This window comes from Dasypus novemcinctus, chromosome 21, assembly GCF_030445035.2.
Source record: "Dasypus novemcinctus isolate mDasNov1 chromosome 21, mDasNov1.1.hap2, whole genome shotgun sequence".
Taxonomy (NCBI): domain Eukaryota; kingdom Metazoa; phylum Chordata; class Mammalia; order Cingulata; family Dasypodidae; genus Dasypus; species Dasypus novemcinctus.
In genome coordinates, this window is record NC_080693.1 from 64,917,949 (window position 1) to 64,932,913 (window position 14,965).

Consider the following 14,965-nt stretch of genomic DNA (forward strand, 5'->3'; position numbering starts at 1 on the left):
GGGCAGGGATCTGGGAGTGTAGGTTAAAAGATTTTCTTAAAAAAGAGATTTAAAATTTTCCAGGATACATGCCTATGTGGAATGTTCAACAAATCTGTGGAATAATAGTGATTTCTGCATAAACATTTATTGAGGTCATGAAATGCAAAAGGAAAAAAAAAAAGCAACTTATTTTGGATGCCTACATTGCTTTTAGCTCATTTCTAATATTTCCAGCTCTACTTGGGGAATCATACAAAGCTTTTATCTGTGAGAAAGTCAAATGTACTATTGTCGGGAAACGGACTTTGGCCCAGTGGTTAGGGCGTCCGTCTACCATATGGGAGGTCCGCGGTTCAAACCCCGGGCCTCCTTGACCCGTGTGGAGCTGGCCATGTGCAGTGCTGATGCGCTCAAGGAGTGCCGTGCCACGCAAGGGTGTCCCCCGCGTGGGGGAGCCCCACGCGCAAGGAGTGCGCCCGTGAGGAAAGCCGCCCAGCATGAAAAGAAAGAGCAGCCTGTCCAGGAATGGCGCTGCCCACACTTCCCCGTGCCGCTGACGACAACAGAAGCGGACAAAGAAATAAGACGCAGCAAATAGACACCAAGAACAGACAACCAGGGGAGGGGGGGAAATTGAATAAATAAATAAATCTTAAAAAAAAAAAAAAAAAGGTACTATTGTGCAGATAGGTTTCTTTTCCAGAAGAATTAAATTACTTTTGGTGGCAATGCAAGCCAAAGAAAGTGAGGAGCATGGGAAAGGAGGAGCATGGGCTTAGAGAGAGAACCAAACTGTAGACAGGAAACCTGGACCTTAAGCTGCAGCAGTTAACACCTTTGATCTTGTTTCCCCTTATCTCTAAAAGGAGATTAGCAATGTAACAATGCCTGTACTGCCACCTCTGGAGGAGAAGGGAATCATTGACGGAATATGTTTTTAAAAAATAAGCAGCACTGTCTTTGTATAAGTAGCAAAGTGTCATTACTTATTATTTGCCCCTGATCACTGTTAGAGACCTGTATTCAAGCTATCTGGACATAAAGGAAGTCATGTTTTGGAAGTCTTGAAGTTAATGCCAGTAAACCTTATATAAAGAAAAATAGTTAAATGCACCTGAGTGTTGTGTGAATAGAAAAGCTTGAGATGCAGAGCAAGTTCAGAGTTGGACACTCTAGGAATGGAAGGGCCTTTCCATCCATTACAAGGGCTGGGTAAGAGACCAGAAACTCTGAAGTTCCAAATAAAACTTTTATAAAGCAGCATCACTTGTTCTCTTTTATAAAATTGCAAAAACAAAACAAACAACAAAAGTGCATCTACACCTCTCCTATAAGGCAATGGGTACTTGAGACATAATGCATATGAAATCAGTTTACAAACTGTAACACACTATATGAATAGGTTATCATTTTGGGGCAAAGCACCAAACAGAGAGCATGGTATGCAGTATGTGACCTATTGTTAATTTGTTTCCCCTTCCCAATACTTTCTCTTGTTCCTTTATGTATGTGCATTAGTTACATTTTTAGTTTACTCTCAACCAGCCTGGGAATATGACCTTCAGAAAGAATAATTTTACAAATTGAAGGAGTTGAGCCCTGAACGTTTGACTGAATAAATATAAAGCATTTACATCTTTAGGTTAAAAATCTGTCATGTCATTAGGCAATTCAGACTCACCACAACGTGTTGTATTTGTCACACATTCACTGTCACAACGCAGCTTGACTGTCTTGCAGATACCCTCTATATTATTTTTAAATTGGCAGAGGCAGCAGGACATATGACTCGGTAAAATCCTATAAACAGAAACAAGGAGAATTAAACTAATGGTAAAGGGGTTCCTTGAGTAGGGAGAAGTGGCAGGCCACGGCCACAGGGCTGGGCAAGAAGGGGTTCTTGGGCATATGGCCTGGAGAGTTGAGTGGGGAACAGTTGGTAAATTGCTGATCTTAAATATGTGGTAAATAAATAGTAAGGAGGACAGCACAACAGAAGGGTAGAATGGCAGGGGGAATCCTATACGTAGAATAAGGGCGGTAGGGATTAGAATCGGGCTTATAATGATCTGTAGTGTAATTTAGAAGTATTTCCTTTCAGTCTAAAAGTCTCACTGTGGGTTGAGAGTACACAGGAAAGGGTGGACATCAAAGCAGAGTCTGACTATGCCTCCAACTTCTGGAGTCCCTTTTTAATTTCCGGGTTGTGAGTGGTAAATATGGAAAATATTATGGGCATAAAAATCTGTTTAGCTTACCTTAATACATATTATGTGACTAAACAGTAATAGAGATAACAGTGATCTCAGTGGCCAAATCTGGACAATTTAAGCATTTGAAAGAATAGTGATGATATTATGGTATAACATAAAGAAGAATCCATGAATTCATAACGAGACCCAGAAGAGGGATGAGGAGCTCTTCTTTTGGAAGAAAGCCGTTGACTAAATAAACATACAAGGACTACTCGAACACAGAGTAACAGAGACTGGATTTAACCTCCCACTTGAAGCACTTAAAAAAAACACACACACAGAATATATGAAACAATGGTTTACATGGCATTGGACATCAGGCAATGAAGGACAGCAATTCTCAAGAGATGGGATATAAAGGAAGTGAGCCCTATGATTGCCCTAGCTTAATGCTTTGAGAGACTTTCCAGGCCAGGGTGCATGAAGGAGAAACTCTGGTAGAGACTAGTGTACTCCCTGACTGAGGAAATGGAGCCAATAGTAAAGGAAAACTAGGGTGACTAGAGTTTGCAATGTAGAGTTTTTTTTTTTTTAAATATTTATTTATTTATTTAATTCCCCCCCCCTCCCCTGATTGTCTGTTCTTGGTGTCTGTTTGCTGTGTCTTGTTTCTTTGTCTGCTTCTGTTGTCATCAGCGGCACGGGAAGTGTGGGCGGCGCCATTCCTGGGCAGGCTGCTCTTTCTTTTCATGCTGGGCGGCTTTCCTCACGGGCGCACTCCTTGCGCGTGGGGCTCCCCCACGTGGGGGACACCCTTGCGTGGCAAGGCACTCCTTGCGTGCATCAGCACTGTGCATGGCTAGCTCCACAGGAGTCAAGGAGACCTGGGGTTTGAACCGCGGACCTCCCATATGGTAGACGGACGCCCTAACCACTGGGCCAAAGTCCGTTTCCCTGCAATGTAGAGTTCTAGAGAGAAAAAAGCTGCACAGAGAAAGAACTCTGGAGATACGTAGAGCGATCTCTTAAATATTCAGTGACATACTGATCAGGGCATGTGTGCGATAAAGCTACTGGAGGCCAGGAAAAGAAGCACCCAAAAGGACTAGAGAAAAGAGTAACTGGATATCATGCAAGCCAGACTGGAAAACCTCATGATTCATGGCACACTGGGTACTCAGAAAGATCTTGCCTCTTTTGAAGGGAATAATGAGTTCTAGACTAAAGGCTACTCTGTGGCCCCACCTAACAAATCTTAAAAGCTAGATCTGAAAATAAAAAGTAAAAAAAAATTAAAAATCTAGATGTGAAAGGATAAAATTGTTTCCACGTATCTTAACTTCACCCAAGACCAAGCTCGAGTATATTTATAAGAATATAAAAGATGTAGAGCACCCAACAAAGAAAAATACACATCTGGCATCAAATAAAGAATGATCAGGTATGCTAAGAAGTAGGTAAATATGGCCTATAATTTGGAGAAAAAGCAATCAATCAAAATCAATATAGAACTGACACAAATGTTAAAATTAGCAGACAAGTACATTAAACAGTTATGGTCATTATAGTCCATATGTTAAAAAATCTAGATTATAGATTGGACTTGTTAAACAGAGGCATCAGGGATATAAAACAGATCCAAACTGAACTTCTGCTTTTAGATAAATCCATATTATTGGTATATATTAATAAAGCACACAATCCATCCAAAGGGTACAATCAATGGTATGTGGCATAATCACATAATTGTGCATATATCACTTTAATCATTATTAGAGCATTTTCATTATTCCAATAATAATAACAAACAAAAAACAAATAAACCAAAACTCATCCCCTCTCAATCTCTTTATGCTTCCCCTGTTTTAAATAGCTGCTATTCTGTTTCTGTCTCATTAGCTTATTTGTATTAATGGAGTCAAGCAATATATAGTACCTGGTATCAAGGTTCCTTTCTTTAGTGTATTTTCTCTTATTTTTTTTAACCCTGACTGAAAAATTATTAATATATTACTATATACTACCTCCACAGTTTGCTTTGGTTGTATTTTTGGCTGATATTAATATCTTGTAACATTAATATACATTTGTTCAGTTTCAAAGAAAAACAGTCTTATATATGGAATGTTACCCATATTCATATTTCACATGAGTTTTCACTATGCTATACAGTCCCGTATCATATTTTTTAGCTTTCCTTCTAGTTATATACATGACTTTAGACTTTCCCTTTCAACCACTCTCATACCCATAAAATAGCACTGCTAATTACAAACACTATGACATGTTTTCACTTTTTCTATTAATTTCCAATGATTAACGACCTTTTTTTTTTTTATCATTTCTGCACAGATTAACCCTCAGCTTTCCATTCTCTAATCTCTTTCTATTTTCTGGTGACCTATATTCTTGTTATTAAAACAGACCTAAAATGAACTTTCAGAAATTAAAAATTACAATGTCTAAAGGAAAACTACATGGGATAGGATTAGTGGCAGATTAGATATTATAGAAGAAAAGATCAGTGAACCTGAAGGCATAGCAGTGCAAACTACCCAAAATGAAAAACAAAGAGAAACAAAGCAACAATTTAAAAAAACCCAGAATTATCACTAAGTTATGCAACAACTTCAAGAGCCTAACATGAATGTACTGGAAACCTGTGAGAGAACACATAAGAATATTTGATAAGATAATAATCAAAACTTTTCCAAATTTGAATAAAACCATAAACCCACAAATCCAAGACAATGCAATGAACGCCATAGGAGAAAACCATTGTAACCTTGAGTTATGCAAACACCAAAAGCATGATCCATAATAGAAAAAATAATAATAAATTGGACATCATCAGAATTAAGAACTTCTACTGTTGAAAGAATGAAAAAAAAAGCCAAAGAAATGGGAGAAAATATTTGTAAACTACATATCAGAAAAAACACTTTTTTCCAGAATATATAAAGAACACTCAAAACTCATATTAAGGGAAGCAGATGTGGCTCAACTGATAGAGCATCCGCTCACCATATAGGAGGTCCAGGGTTTGAACCTAGGGCCTTCTGGCCCGTGTGGTAAGCTTGCCCATATGCGACACTGGGTGTACAAGGAGTGCTGTGCAATGCAGGGGTGTTCCCGCGTAGGGGAGCCCCACGCACAAGGAGTGCACCCCACGCTGAACCGCCCTGCATGAAAAAAAAGCACAGTCCGCTCAGGAGTGGTGTCGCACACAGGGAGAGCTGACATAGCAAGATGACGCAATAAAAAGATGCATAGATTCCTGGTCTTGCCGAGAATGCAAGCAGACACAGAAGAACACACAGCAAATGGACACAGAAGAACAGACAACGGGGGGTGGGGGAAGGGGAGAGAAGTAAATAAAAAATAAATCTTAAAAAAAAAACTCCAATTAAAACATAGGCAAAAGATTTGAAGACAAAAAAATGTCAAGTAAGCACATGAAAAGATGCTCAAAACCATTAATCTTTTAGGGAGTTGCAAATTAGTTACAATGTGATACAACTATACACCTATTAGATTATCTAAAATTAAAAAGATGAAGGATAGCAGGAGTTGGAAAAGATGTGGAGAAAATGGAGCTTATAAACTGCCAACAGGGATGTAAAATGGTACACGTCTTTGGAAAACAGTTTGACAGTTTCTTAAAAAGTCAAACATACTCCTACCATGTGATCTAGTCGTTCCACTTCTGGGTATTTACCTGAGAGAAAGGTTCATAGAAACTTTATTTGTAATAGACAAAAACTAGAAACAACCCAAATGTCTATCAACAGGTAAACAGATAAAGTTTGGTGTATCTATATAATGGAATACTATTCAGCAATAAAAGTAAATGAACTACTGATTCACACAACTACACGGATGGCTTCCAAAACAATCATGCTGAGTTAAAAAAGTCAGTAAAAAAAAAAAAAAAGAGGAATTATATAAAATTCTAGAAAACACAAACCAATTTACAGTAATGGAAAGTAGATCAGTGGTTTCATGAGGAATGAGAGGCACAAAGAGGGGCTGGAGGAAGGAATTAAAAAGTGATTTGAGTACACTTTTAAGGTGATGGATATGTTTATTATTTTGATTTTGATGATGCCTCAAGCTGTACACATATGTCAAAATCAACTCTTGTAGGTCAATTATCCCTAAAGAAGGTGTTATAATAGAAATTATATTATTGGGACAAAGAGCTATACAACTATATAAATTCTGAAGAAAATATAGGAGAAAAATCTTTGTAACCTTGGGTTAGACAAAGATTTAGTAGATAAGACACACACAAAAAACAAACTGCATAAGAAAAAAAAAGGCTAAATTAGAGTTAATAAAAATTTTCTTCAAAAATACTTTTAAGAGAATGAAAATGACAAGAAGAGCCACAGCCTGGGAGAAAACATCTACAAAACACATATCTGAGAGAAAGAACTTATATACAGAATATATAAAGCCCCTTTACAACTTAATAATAAGATAAGGTATCCTATTAAAAATTGGCAACAGTTTTGGACAGTCACTTCATTAAGGAAGATAAGGATGGTAAAAAAGCCCCTGAGGAGACAGTTAACATCAGCCATTAGAGAAATGCAAATTAAAACCAAGGTGCTATACTGTGACACACGTACTAGGAAGGATGAAATTTTTTTTTAAGAAAAAAGACTGAAATATAAAGATCAGATGACTATGTGGAGCAAATACTTCTCTCATACAGTGCTGTCGGGAATGCAAAATGGAACAGCCAATTTGGAAAACAGTTTAGCAGTTTCTAACAAATGAAATATGCACTCGGCACATGACACAGCAATCCACTCCCAGGTATTTACTCCCAAGAAATGAAAGCATATGGTCACACAATAACCTGTATGTGTTTTTAGCAGTTTTATTCATAATGGCCCCCCAAACTGGAAACAACCCAAATGTTCAACTGATACATAGATAAACAAATCATAGTATATTCATACAACTGGAATACTACTCAGCAATAAAAAGCAATGAACTATTGATATATGCAACACCATGGAGGACTATCAAAAGGATTATGCTAAGTGAAAAAAAGCAAACACAAAAGGCTGCATACTATATGTAAGACTTTCTGGCAAAAGCAAAACCATAGGGACAGAAATGAGATGGATGGTTAACCAGGGCTGGTGGTAGGAGGAAGGGATTGACCACAAGGAGGCATGAGAGATCTTTTCAGGGTGAATGGAATAGTCTGTATCTTGACTGCAGTGATGGTTACATAACTATACATTTGTCAAGTCATAAAATTGTGCATTTTAAAAATGTGACTACTATTTTATGTAAATTTTACCACAATAAACTTGACATGGACAATAATAAAAACAAACATAAGAAAACTACATGAAAATAAATCTAAGAACAAATGGCTTACAATTTTTCCAATGCAAGGGTCATCATGAGGATGTTCTCAATTGTTGTAAATGACACTTGTGTTGTTCCCATGTCTCTGAAGGAGAAAGCACAAACATTTACAATATGACCCCCAAAACACAAGTATTCTGTACTTAAAAAGATAGTAAGTCATGAGATAACTTCAACTTTGGCTTCTCTGCAAAATAAGCCAGCTTAAGAGTTTATATGTCATAAAAAACAATTCCAGAGAGTTCTTATTGAAGAAATATAAGTTTATTTGCATAATCAAATCAATGACCTTGGCACTGAACCTACAGTCTTTTACCATTATCCTACTTGTCATTCTCATACTGCAATCACCTCTCAATTCTTTACTTCTTTGTAATAACATATACCTTATTCATCTCTGCATTCCAGGATAAACAATATTCACATATATATCTACATGTACCACATTCACACATGTTCTTCAACACTGCTCTCTTCCCCTGCTAGCTGTCTTGCCCATTATACATCCTTTTTTAATCATTTTCACTGCCAATAACTTTTTTCAATAAGCCAATTAAAATTAAAATTATGACTTTTTAGCATAAATACTTATTTAGTAAAATACTTACTCTATGATGAAAGTAAAAGAACAGAAATCATCTCATGACTCAAGAGATTTTTGCAATACTTACAAATATTTTAATGCTGGCAATTTAAAAAGATATGAATCTTCCACAGTTGTCAGAGGATTACGACTGAGAGTTCTGAAAAATGCAATGGAATTTAAATTATCTGCATTTTCAATTACTTTCATGAAAGTTTATGTTCATATTTTTGGTATGGAGCTTAAAGGTGAAAAAAACAAATTCAGGGAGCAGGTGTAGCTCAGTGGTTGAGTGCCTGCTTCCCATGTACAAGGTCCCAGGTTCAATCCCCAGTACCTCCTAAAAAAAAATTCATTTTCTGTCTTTACCTACAAATCACCCTTAGAATCCACAAAACATTCTTCCTTTGGGAACTACCCAGGTCTTTAGAATATAAAGTGGAGAAGAGAAAGAGGAAAAAAAGAAGAAAGATGGATAGTATAGAAAGAATATGCCAAAGGATTTTTCAGGTTGACAACCCTAGAAGTGACTATGCTGGAAGGAAACCCCTGTCACAGGAAATACTATTTCTAGTGTCCTCCATAATTCAAGATGCTTTCCCCTTTCAATCTTTAGAACTTAAAAACTTTCAAGGTTTAATCCACTCAACTGAAGACAAAAAAGGACCAATTAATTCTTTGGCTCTGGAGCCAAAGAAGAGATACATCTAAGAAGAGAAACTGGTGAAAGCCATAGCTCCCATCACATAGTCTCATATGAATTCTCATCAAAGCCCTTGTTACATTGCATGTTATTACCCGTTAACTTGTCAGTTTCCTAGACTGTCAGTTCCTTGAGGGCAGGGACCACACTTTATTGTCACTATCATCTCTGTACCTGTCATAGTGCCTGATGTTTGCTAGGTATTTATAAAAAAGTGTTTGTTGAGTAAATTCAAAGCATTTTATTTATATATATAGCATTAAAAGAAATAAATTAATTTTTACACAAATTTTTATTTCAAATCCTAAAATAGCTTTTCTTCTCCGTTTTTAAAGAAAAAAACAGAAATGAAAAGAAAACATACCTTTAGATGATCTCTACTAAAGAATCATTAAGGTACTTTTGCAGAACATCATAAAAATAGTAATTATTACAGCTAATATCTACTGGACTACCAGGCATTGTACTCATCATTCACATTTAACCCTTACAATAACCTTATGTAATATATTTTACTATTACCCCATTTTACAGATGAGGAAACTGAGGCACAGAGGATTTATATAACTTGTCCTAGGTCACCAAGCTAGTAAGAAGCAGAGCTGGTATTTGACTCCAAAGCCTCTGCTTAAACCTATATGAAGAAAATAAGGTTTAAAATAGCTGTTACTTTAACCTTAACTTCGAGTTAAGGTTTAACAGGTAGAAATACCTGTTAAAACTTCATCTACACAATGGGGAGATACTCATGATGATTACATTTTCTCTTTTGATTTATTTTCCCTAGTTATCTCCCACAATTAAATATTTAATTTGTCCATGGTCACTGAGACTTTAGAAATTTAAAACCATAATGTAGGTGACATCAGTTAAAATGACAGAATATTCTGAAATTCACCCCTCCATAAATGCAATGAAAAACTGGCAAAAATACAATCGACTCTTTCAGAACTCTGGAAACATAAAAGTTTGAAGCAATACTGGGAACGCTGAATCAAGAAAATGGTGGAATTTCCATAAGGACAGTGAGTTTTGTGGTGTTTTAACTTTCCCTAGACTCATTCCCGGCTCTCCAGCTCAGCAGTAACCTTGAAAAATGAATGTCCACATGCCTGGCACTACAGGAAGCAGAATGTAGATGGAGCTCTTTCAAAGCCTAATTCCCAAAGAATTGTCATTAATTAACCTGTGTGGTGAATCCTTCGAAGACTCCAATAGAAAGGCTTGTCTTTATTTGACCTAACTGGTAGCTGAGTAGTGCTAAAAGCCCCTCCCCAGGGAGCGAGTTGTAAAGAAATAATTATAGGTAAATGTTTTCACGTCATAGCTGCCTAAGATAATGGATAATAGGGCAAACAATAGCCTACCTGAAAAGCATAAAAAGGAAAAGCAAGGAATTAGAGATCCATGGGAGATTTGAAAGCCTGGGACATACTCCTCAGAATCCAAAAGACCATCATTTTCAATCCAGAAGGGCTGTGAGCATGCTCAGGGAACACCTGAGAAGGTCCTAAGCTTTAAATCTGAGACACCGTGCAAGCAGTAAGTGAAGGTTAAGGGAGAGTTCTAAACTGTCAGGCTACAGTTGAAGGCAAGCCTCAACAAACATACAGAGCCCCTTGACAAGACTGGGAGATGTATTAGGAAATCTCAGTTCAATCACTAGCTGGTCACTAAGATAAGAGAATAAAAATAGCAATTGCCCTACACAGCAAATAATACAGACTTTAAAAAATTAGTTCAGAAAAGTCACTAAACAACTATTACAACAAGGAGCAACATCAAAACTGGGAGAGGAGAGAATCTGATTTCCAGAGTTGCTACATTTTATTATATTATTTTTTGTTATTTTTAATTTTTCCATTGTATTATTTTAAATGTCCCATTTTCAATGAAAATTTATGAGACATGCAATGAAACATTGGTCCATACACAAGGGAAAAAGCAATCAACAGAAAGTGTCCTGAGGATGCCTAGACATTGGTCTTAAGACAAGGACTTTAACCAGCTATTTACATCAAAGAGATCAAAGAAGCCATTTCAAAAAACTAAGGGAAAGCAAGAGAATGATGTTTCATCAAATTAAAAATGTCAATAAAGAGATATAATTTATATAAAAAAGAATCAAGTAGAAATTCTGGAGTTGAAAAATTCAACTGAAATGAAAAATTTACTAGAGATCAATAGCAGATTTGCACAGGCAGAAGAAAGAATCAGTAAACTTGAAGATAGGTCATTGAGATTAAGCAGTCTGAGAAAAGAAAGATAAAAAGAATGGAGAGAAATGAACAGAGCCCAGGGCCTGTGGGACACCATTAAGATGTTAACATACTCATAATAGGAGCCCCAGAGGAGAGTAAGGGCCAAAGAAAAAAAACTTCTTAAGTCTGATGGAAAACATTAACAACAAAAAGAGGCACAGATTTCTGGTGCGGCTGACAAGCATAGAAGCAGACACAGAAGAACACACAGCAGATGGACACAGAGAGCAGACAACTGGGGGGTAGGGGGGGAAGGAGAGATAAATAAATAAAAATAAATCTTAAAAAAAAAAAAAAGAATGACTCTTAACCACACTTCCAATTTATTCCATCGGTGTTTGTAAATAACATCTAGGCTTCGTTTAAGAGATTTACTGGGTTATAATTACCTGGCACCCAGGGGTGAATCTGGCTTTTAAGGGATCTGCAGTTTATCTAATTCTGTGAAATCCTTCCTAATAAAAAGTGCAGAATTATGAAAACAACAATTGCTAGGGTCACCTCCTAGGACCTTGGAAGGGGCCTATGCAAGTGAGGGGCCCTGCAGCTTAAATGTCATTCAGTTCATGATAAATCCACCTCAGCTGGGATCTTTTTACCAATTTTTTAAATGCAGGGCATATATTGTTTTAACTTATAAATACCCCAGTACTGTGTCATATAGGTCATAAAATGACAACTCAAGCGGAACCATCTTCCCTTGGCAACTTGCCTTTGGAAAGTGATACAGTAAGACTCATGTCTCACCTACGGAAAACATTTCCTGAAGCAAATTAGTTTTGTCCGTTAGAAAAATTTGACCAAAAACAAAGGAGCCCCAACATACACATGGTGTATTGGGACCATTATTGCAATCTTTTGAAAGTAGCTATGAATTAGTTTTAGGGCTATAGCTTGGTTCAAATCACATGACACGAGTTTTAATTTATTTCCTGTACTGGCTAGCTCTAATTCTCTCATTATATTTAGCAAATGCCTCTTTCTGTTGCTTAAGATGAGCACAGAAACCCAAGATGGCCACTCTTGCATTAATCTTTACTAACCCCCCGCCCATTCCCTCCTTTGTCATCCCTTACTCTGTTTCCCTGCCGCATGGATCCTAGCAGGGCTCTCCTATGGTTTCCCATCAACATCCATCTCCTCCCTCCAACCTGAAAGTTTCTTGGGGATAAAGTCTTTGTCCTATTCCTCTTTGTAGCCCCAATACTTAGTACACTGCCTGGCACACATTGGGCACAGTGCTTGGTGAATATTTTTGAATGAAATCATTAAATTTTATCAATTGTGATTCCATGCTTTTTTTTCCTTGTGCTGCCCATACAACTATAATGAAACTTGGATTCTTTGAGGGATTCTCAGTGCTATAAAATAGTTGGTAAAGGTTGGTGAGTTTAAGACATCTGTACTGAAGCTACTAAAGCTTCTTGGTGGGGGGAACCTAATGATCCTGCTCTCTGGTGTGCTGGCAAAAGAAAAATGGACCCTCAAGTTGTCTTTCCCCAAGTCAGGCACCAGCAAATTAAAGAAGTGAGGGAAGGCAGCTGCAGATGGGCCTTCCAGATGCACCCTGGGCACCTCCATCTAAGCTGAAAGGAACTGTGTGAAGCTGGAAAGCTGGGTTTCTGAACCACAAGACAGGTAGACAGTTTTTTCCAAAGTCACGTTTAGAGGAAGAGGATTTTCACCTTTAGTTTAAAACCCCCTTTTAAATTGAACATGGCCATTATGATTTACTTGTGTGACAGAAAAATCAAAGAACTTTGAAGCTGAAAGGGTATACAACCCACACATCTGGTTTGAAGAGGAGTCAGGAAAGAAAGTACTTGGAAAAGGCGAAAGCAAAATACTTTCTTTACGAAAGTTTTCACACCATAGCTGAACATAAGCACCATCTTTCTCCATGCATCAAAGATTCCTATTGTCTACAGATAATTCATAACTACAAAGGTATATACTTTTTGAAAAAATGTTCTGGGTGATTAGGGAGAGAAGTGCTCTGTTGCAAGTTTTTAGGAATTTGCTTTGTTTTACCATCTGAAAGAAGTTGATGGCCAAGGAGAACCCTGATCTTTTGCTCCTGGAGGACTTTGTGCCAAGCTTTGTTCTTTGCAGTTATATATCACATATATTTATGCAGCTAGAAATTTTGCATGTGAGCCAGAATCAAGGTTAAAGTAAAAAGTGGAATTTCGAGGACATTCACACATCTGAATGTCATCATTGGGATTCCCATGGCGATGTTAATTTGAGTGCTACTTGCTTGGTGACTTTTATTGCCCATGGCAAAGATCAATACCAGGGAAAGGAAGGCATGAATCAGATGAGTCTTCTGGCCTTTTTGTACCTTAGTTTCCTCAGTTTGGAAAAAAATAAAAAGGATCTTAAGACATACTTTTCAGAGTATTTGTATTGGGCTTACTTACACCCAGCTAATGATACTATGTTTTTATACGTAAACCATCTTTTTACATGTATCCATCTTCTACTTCACTTACAACTTGTGTAAGAACTGCATTCCATGCCAGGCCTGAAATGTTCCAAAGCTGAGTTCTGTGAGTAAATTGCAACCAAGATTTCTACAAAAAAAAAAAAAGACAGAAACAAAAGGAAAAAATACATTCTTTTCAGAATATTCATCCTTTGGCAGTGATTCTAATTTTTATATGATACAAGATAACCTCAAGACTACCTCCATAATATTGCTGTGTAAGATATTTACTTATGATTTATACATTCTGATTTGCACATATGGTACCTTAGGTACAAAACTGTAAATGCTCAATAAACACTTGTAGTAAGTATTTCTCTTTATTTATTTCCCAATCTTGGCACTATTGACATTTTGGGCTGGAGAATTCTTTGTTGTACCGGTTCTACTATGCATTGCAGGATGTGTAGCAGGATGTCTGGCCTCTGTCCAATAGAGGGCCAGTAGTACCCTCACAAGTGTAACAATCAAAATTGTCTCCAGACATTGCCAAATGTCCCTTAGGTGCAAAATTGTTCAGGCTGAGAGCCACTGCTCTAGAATGATTCACTCCGATCTTTGTAATAATGCCAATCTTTGTCAGAGATTAAAAGGATTTGCTATATAATTTTAGTAGCTTTTCACTACAAATTTTAATCACATTTCAAAATGAATAGCAAAGAGATTCATAATCAATTTTTATAAAAATTCCAAATATAATGAAGTTATATTTGTAACTTACACAAACCGCAAAAAGGGTAGTGGTTCAAATGTGCGTCTTTCAATAGACTGTATTTTATTGCAGGATAAATCTCTAGGAAAAGTAAAAGGAAAATATTGCCTCAATTAGCTATTAGATATCTAATTAGTAAGAACAAATGTTGGAGTTTAGAGGGATAATATGGAATCAGTAGTATTTGTCTAAACTCTAAACCTTAGCAATTGTTACCTGATCCTTCTAGGGCTCTTAATACTCTCCCCACCTCTCCTAAATTTCATCTTCTGATCTTAATAAATAAAATATACAGCTATAGATCTTGATAGATCTTTCCTGAGAGTAAGGGAATTGATTAGATGAACTTTTGTAGTCTCATTAAATTCTAGATTATGAACTCCTTGAAAGGATGGACTAGGTTTTGCTCATTTGCATTGCCTGCTATGTTTAAAACTAACACATGGACATAAAGCAAACTCATATATTCATGAAATGAGTAAATAGCTGGGGAGTAAGTACAAGGACAATGACTTTTCTTTTAGGAATGTAGTTTTATGACTTCATGGCGCCATCGTCTGCACCTCTGCTTGTTCTTCATTAGGGCCTGTTGACTTAGGTGTTTGTATCCCCTGCGAAACCGTGATTTCCTAGAAGGGTGGGAACCCTGT

General features: G+C 37.0%; 1 protein-coding gene and 1 long non-coding RNA gene across 22 annotated transcripts in view; one reads left to right on the forward strand and one right to left on the reverse strand.

Moving 5' to 3' along the window:
• Positions 1-14,965, forward strand: part of LOC105744676 (uncharacterized) — a 146,799-nt gene that overhangs the window by 24,392 nt on the left and 107,442 nt on the right. The gene's annotated exons all lie outside the window — the stretch shown is intronic.
• Positions 1-14,965, reverse strand: part of LOC111760255 (pleckstrin homology domain-containing family M member 1-like) — a 70,024-nt gene that overhangs the window by 10,804 nt on the left and 44,255 nt on the right. For 14 of the 21 annotated variants that reach the window (XR_011646909.1, XR_011646908.1, XR_011646906.1 and 11 more), the window contains 5 exons: positions 14,325-14,396; positions 13,611-13,691; positions 8,240-8,311; positions 7,579-7,653; positions 1,664-1,782 (listed from right to left, as the gene is read on the reverse strand). Coding sequence is in view for 17 of the 21 variants with exons in the window: in XM_058284387.1 (XP_058140370.1) it covers positions 1,664-1,782; positions 7,579-7,653; positions 8,240-8,311; positions 13,611-13,691; positions 14,325-14,396 (419 nt within the window). In the remaining 4 variants the exon portion in view is untranslated. The remainder of the gene's footprint in view (positions 1-1,663; positions 1,783-7,578; positions 7,654-8,239; positions 8,312-13,610; positions 13,692-14,324; positions 14,397-14,965) is intronic. The other 7 variants (XM_058284391.1, XM_058284390.1, XM_058284388.1 and 4 more) reach the window with 2 other exon arrangements.